Source organism: Malus sylvestris, chromosome 15, assembly GCF_916048215.2.
Source record: "Malus sylvestris chromosome 15, drMalSylv7.2, whole genome shotgun sequence".
Classification (NCBI taxonomy): Eukaryota; Viridiplantae; Streptophyta; class Magnoliopsida; order Rosales; family Rosaceae; genus Malus; species Malus sylvestris.
In genome coordinates this window covers 2,495,723-2,501,674 of record NC_062274.1, presented here as the reverse complement: position 1 = coordinate 2,501,674, position 5,952 = coordinate 2,495,723, and the positions used below count along the sequence as shown (strand labels likewise).

Here is a 5,952-nt window from a genome sequence, read left to right as displayed (position 1 = left end):
ACAATATTATATTACTACACATAAAGATTTAGTCGTCAAAATACTACCATAAATTATATAAATCATTTACGTGCAAAAGAATGTAGCCTTTAAAAGGAAAAATGTCTAACAAAATTTCTACTGCATTAATACAGTAAATAAACGGTTATCTTCTTCTTCTGAGATTCCAACAGATTGCCAAATTTGCTGCAAGCTTTCAATTAAAGGAAAATTATTGAAAATGATTTGAAAACTTTAAATTTTAACGATAAGGACAAAATTACCATGATTGATTTTTTAGTATAAAGATGTGATTTTTCGTTAAAATAAACAGTACTATGAGTTTTTCGTTAAAGTTCACTTCAATTAATGGGCCAACCAAATTAGTGCACATTGACATACAAAAACAGACAGCTCTAAGTAACTCAAGGACACTGGTCAAAAATGGAAAGTTACTTAAAGGTCAATGAGGTGAATTCCAAAATAATTTACTTAGTCCCTTCAGCGGAAGCTTTGGGGTTTTAATTCGGCTTTGATTTGGGCGTGTTCTAGGGGCTTTCACAACATGAATTTTGAGTTTGATTTGATTCAGTTCAAGCTTTGAAGGACTCATCACCTAATTTTTCTCCACTTGGACAGGTTATTAAGTATATCAAAGCTTTGATTTCCCCGATCACTAAAGCTTCTTCTTCCCATTCACGTCGTCAGACCAACAAAGCTGCCCATCGTCTAGCTAGATATGGTCTTCCGGTTTCTCATGATTGTGTTTGGTTGGATTTCCCACCTAGTATAATTTTGGACATCCTTTTTTAGGATTCACCCTTGCCTTAATTGGCCTATGTAATGACTTTTCTTTACAAATAAGAATCTGTTATCGTTTCATTAAAAAACAAAAGTTGAGCACAAAAAGTTGATGATTTTCGTTAATGACGAACATATCTTGACTTTTTTGTTTGGCTTTTTAGCTGAAATAGTCTTTAAAATTTGCATAGCTTTTTATTTTGGTATTGAAATTTGAAATCGATAGAATTGGTCCCGAGTTTGTCCATCATCAATCATTTTGGTCATTTCGTGATAAATCTCTATTAAATTAAGATAAAATGATAAAAATACTCTCAATTTTTGTTAAATCAATTTGACTTATTCTTTATTAAATTGAGGGTAATTTTATCATTTTGATCCTTATTTAACATAATTTTTCATAGAATAACCAAAATAATTGATGACGGACAATATCAGTAAACAATTTTATTGATATCAAATTTCTGGAACAATTTTAGCTAAAAAGCCTTACCGTTTTTCTCTTCAGATCTCCAAACAAATTGTTAATAAAAAATTCGGTAAACAAGGTCAAAGCGTTTGTAATTAAAAAGATAATTAAGAGAACATTAAACTAATGAGAGAAGTGAAGAAGATGATTAACATTACGAATCCACGTTCTCACTGTTTAATATTGCAAGGGAAAGATTCTCAGATGCTTCAAGGTTCCTGAGTAGTCACTGTTTCATATGCATTGGAAAATGACCGACACCCTTTCCGATTGCTGTGGGTTAAATTAGCAAATTTTAACTTTTGGGTAGGGACACCGGGTTGGACAAAAGTGTACTGTGAGTTGAAAACTGACCCCATGATTGTGGGGATACTTAGAAAAAAATTGTTTTATGACTAAATCACCCCTCGGATTTTCTTCGTTTTGCATTCTTTGCCACTGAGAGAAAAATCTCCATGGAGAGTGCTCTCATCATGGTATGGGAAAACTCGAGCCAAATCGCATGATTGCTTGCTACGTAAACTTTTGTTGACAAGCATATCCACGAATTTGGATCCTCTCTAAACTTTACTGTCTGAAGTATGAGGATTAAAAAATTCGGGTTATTGATTTGTATGAAAGATATATTAAAGCTCTTAATTTATGCGAGATAAATTAAAAAAATTTATTAATAAAAACTGTCGAATTCAATTTGAATGGTCTGTTATTGTGGTTTCTCGTATCAATGAATATCGTTATTGATGAAAAGATGCGTTGATATGCGTTGCTTCTGACTATTACTAATATTGAATGATCGGACCAATTAACTATCCATATTGAAGATACCCAAAGAAAACTTCTACAAAGATTATAATGACGATCACTATATAGATTTGAACAAGTTCATACACTAACAAAAGGTACAAAAAGCGAAGCTGGAATTGAAGCACGAAAAGAAGACCACTAACTTGAGAAATTCTCCACTTTCGATCTCCAAATCTTCATCGGCGTCCCTAATTTCCTCAAAACGGCAGGCTCTTCGAAGTTGAAATCGAGGTGAGCGACTTGAAATGATCCGACGGCACGAAATCTTGGGGCAGATTCGCCCTCTTCACAATCCTCCTCATGTTGTTTTGCAAACTCTGTTGGACTAATTGCTTCACGGCTTTCTTCTCCTCACTCATCATGTCCTCCTCCTCCTCCATACGCTCCTTGGAACCCACATTCGGGTTTGAAGAAGACGAGGAAGACCCGCAAATGGGAGCGGAAACTGCCGCCCCCATACTACTCCCGCCGAAGCTCTGCGAAACCTGCTTTCCTTTATCCACTCTCAAACACTCCAAGATCCTCGAGGCTCTCTTCTGCGCCAATGTACTACCCAAAAGCGTCAATTCGAGCAGTGCTGAAACCATTCCTGCCTCGATCATGGCTTGCCTATCCCCGAACGCCTTGTGTGCCATTACCATCAAAATGTACGATGCCTTCTCTTGGCACCCCGGCGAGTCGTTCCAATTCAAGGCATCTACCAATATTGGAAATGCATCCTTTACGCTGCTAATTGCCTTACGACCTTCGGGGATGGAAACCAGGTTGCTTAGAACTGCAAGGATTCTTTCGCTCACTTCCATGTCTCCGAGCGATTTCAAGAAAAAGGGGATCAAATCCGTTTCCAATATGAACGAAATATTGGACGGGAAGATCGAGAGATTGTAGAGCGCTCTCAGGGCGTCTTGCTTGGCTTGGCAGCTACTTGCATTGTCAGAAGTCTTGAGGGTTTTAACCAAGAAGGGTATGGCGCCCGAAGCTCCAATGATCGGTTTATTCGAGTCCAACGCGCTTAAGCCGAGGAAATTCGCAATTATTGCTTCTGAGACTGATGGGTCTGGAGGATTTGGGGATTCAATTAGCTTCAGCATTTTGTGCACAGCCCCTGCTTGGAGAATAGCAGCTTTGTTCCTGCAGAAAAAGGTGGCCCAAAAAAGCATTTTATAAGCTTACACATTCAGGAAAGAAAAAAGAAACTGAATAAAACAACTCAAACGTGAATCAGATGCAATTAAAATGCGGTTTTTTTTCACCAGATTGCGAAAATAACCACACAAAAAAAAAGTTGAAACATTTGGAGTGCTTCTTTGAACGGGTAAAAGTGCTTTATGACAACCAGAAGCACTTCTGATCTCATTTGATAGAAAAACTTGAAACTTTCAAGAGTCGGGAAGCAGCTAAGTGCTTCTTCATAGAGCAGTGAAGCACTTGGATTTTAGCTCTAAAAATTTCGATTTTTTCCAAGAAAAGCACTCTCAACAGAAGCGCTTATGCAGAAAGCAGAGTTCATCATTTCACAACATGCAAGACTGTCAACAGCTCCAAGATAACAACAATTTGGATAATTATTAAAATAATTTCGTTTAAGAAAAAGCAGGCATTGAAAATGACGGAGAATAAAACATAATGGCATGAAAATGACGGAGAACAAAAACACGAATTAAACAAAAAATAGCCCAATTTTTCCTCAATTAATTAAAGGTTAATAAGCTGATTAAACCAAAATTTGCATGCACGAAGAACAATTGGAAAGAGAAATTAAGACGATTAAATCACATAAAAACAAAATTAGACCAAAATCCAATTAATCCTGTTTGTTTCAAGTTTCAACTCACACGTCGTTTCCGATCCCGAGATTGAGCAGAGCGTAGAGCGACGCGATCTGAGAAACGACGTCGTCGGAGTCGAGCAAGGCGACGAGCGGAGGAATGACGCCGAGCATCGCGAGCGTGGCTCTGGCCTCCGATTCTTCCTTGGCGTGCAATCTCACCTTGCTCGCCGCCTCCTTCCTCTTCGCCGTGTCGTCTTCAGCCTGCAGGTCCTTCGCCACTCGCTTGAGCTCCTCCAGCTCCTCCACCTTCTTCTTCGTCGCGGATTCGTTTTCCGCTTCCGAAAACTCCGCGAGGTTCAGAAGATCCGAGAGCTTCTCGGACTTCACTTTCGGCTTCTCAGCCTTCTCCGCCTCATTAACTTTCTGCTGCGAATGCGTCGTCGCCGATCTAATGGTGGTGGCTTCGGTGGCCGGAGGAGCCGGAGGACTGATCGGAGCAGCGTCGTTGTCGTCGTCGCGGTGGCGGTATCGGGAGCTCCCGCCGCAGCTGATGGCGTCGAATATTTTCCGGCGGAATGAGGCGCCGGATAAGGAGGTCCAGAGCCGGGAATGGCCGGAGGAGGTGGTGGTTGGGCGGTCTAGGACGACGGATCCGACATCGTTTCGGTGACACTTGGCCATTATTCTTCGATTCTTCTCTGCTTCTTCTCGAGTGGGGAGCACCTACATTGCACCGAAAAACCAGAAAAATGCGAGAAAGAGAGAGAGAAAGGGGATCAGATGCAGAGGTTTAAGAAAACTTTTTGGATTTTTGTTTAATTTTTGTATTGTTTATATATGGTGAGAAAGATGAATCTCAGTCGCAGAGACTCTGCTTCTTTCCCACTGACACTTGAGAAAGAGGGAGGAGTGATATATATTTAAGTCCCTGTTTGTATTCGTTTTTTTTTTTTTTTAAGAATTATAAATTATACATTTTTTTATATAAATCATTTCAAAAAGGATTAACCAAAAAAATATTTTTATTTAATTGGGTAACCAATAAAATCTTTAGACAAATCTAATAATTTTTCACTTTTGGAATTACAAGATTTCAATAGTCGACTTTTTACGTAACGTCTTAAAATTTTACTCTGCGTTTTTAAAACGAAATCTATTCTGAATTACAAATGACCGACTTTTGCGCCACCAACAAAATCTTGTTCGTGACCTTGACCATAAAATCCATGTCACATTATGAACTCCATACATTTTACTTCACGTATCAGCAGTTAGTTTCACACATTAAATGCATAACGTACTTCGGATTATAACACGACCAAGTTCACTTCATGTGTTTTGAACTTTGAAAGCATAATCTACTGAATATTATGAATGACCGACTATTTGTGCTACCATCATTTTTACGGATTTGCAAATCCGAACGCAATAAAATAGACACATTGTTTCAACGAACAGACAACCAACTTTTACAAATTTCGTCCACAATCTAAAACCTCAAATCTATTATGGTGAACGTTATCTGGTCATATCAAAATTCTATAAAAGAAAAATTATGAAAAGTCTAGGAGAGTGGAGCATGGAACACAAACAGTCCCTTTTGTTCCTTTTAAAACATGAGAACGTGCAATTTTACCACGTTTAAGTTTTAACCCTTCTTTTCTTCCTAAATCCTCATTTGCTGCGAAATAAATATAAATACAGAAAGAGAAAGTCTTATTGAAAAAAGGAAAAGTCATAATTCTAATTTGTGTTGGGGAGATAAATACAAGAAAAAAAGAAGATAAAGGGGCTTCCGAAGCAAGCCATTAGTTTTTTGCATGGGGAAATGCGTAATTTGGCACTATTCGCTACAGTGTATAGTACTAACACCGTCGCTACCGTCCTATGACTTACCATGCTTCCCAGCTATATGAGAAGCTTCGCGCGGGGCCCGCCGTGTAGTTTCGTTGCGGCCCAGAGGAGGTTTTGATTCGGGGGTGCAGGATAAGTAGGGTGGGGGAGAGAGTAGGGTGCAACTGCGGAGGATTATTTGGTATCAAAGTGCGTGCAAAGCTTCTCTAGTTCGGAACAGGATCCTCTCCTGAGCAGTTCCCTAGGGATCCCGCAATCATGACCGTTTATCGTA

The 5,952-nt window shown here is 39.0% G+C and overlaps 1 protein-coding gene across 1 annotated transcript; it reads right to left on the bottom strand.

The window, feature by feature from the left end:
• Nucleotides 1-2,094: 2,094 nt before the first annotated feature.
• LOC126604159 (U-box domain-containing protein 4-like) lies at nucleotides 2,095-4,733 on the bottom strand. The gene is made up of 2 exons (XM_050271300.1): nucleotides 3,889-4,733; nucleotides 2,095-3,184 (listed from the first exon to the last, which is right to left on the bottom strand). Exons 1-2 carry the CDS (start codon nucleotides 4,503-4,505, stop codon nucleotides 2,251-2,253), a joined length of 1,551 nt encoding a protein of 516 aa, XP_050127257.1. The 5' UTR covers nucleotides 4,506-4,733; the 3' UTR covers nucleotides 2,095-2,250.
• Nucleotides 4,734-5,952: the final 1,219 nt, after the last annotated feature.

What these genes read in the sequence shown, in the direction of transcription:
- LOC126604159 (XM_050271300.1), bottom strand. Translation starts at nt 4,505, where the DNA reads ATGGCCAAGTGTCACCGAAACGATGTCGGATCCGTCGTCCTAGACCGC. An exon ending in CTCGGGATCGGAAACGACGT is followed by an intron (nt 3,185 to 3,888) that starts GTGAGTTGAAAC and finishes CTTTTTCTGCAG; the next exon opens with GAACAAAGCTGCTATTCTCC.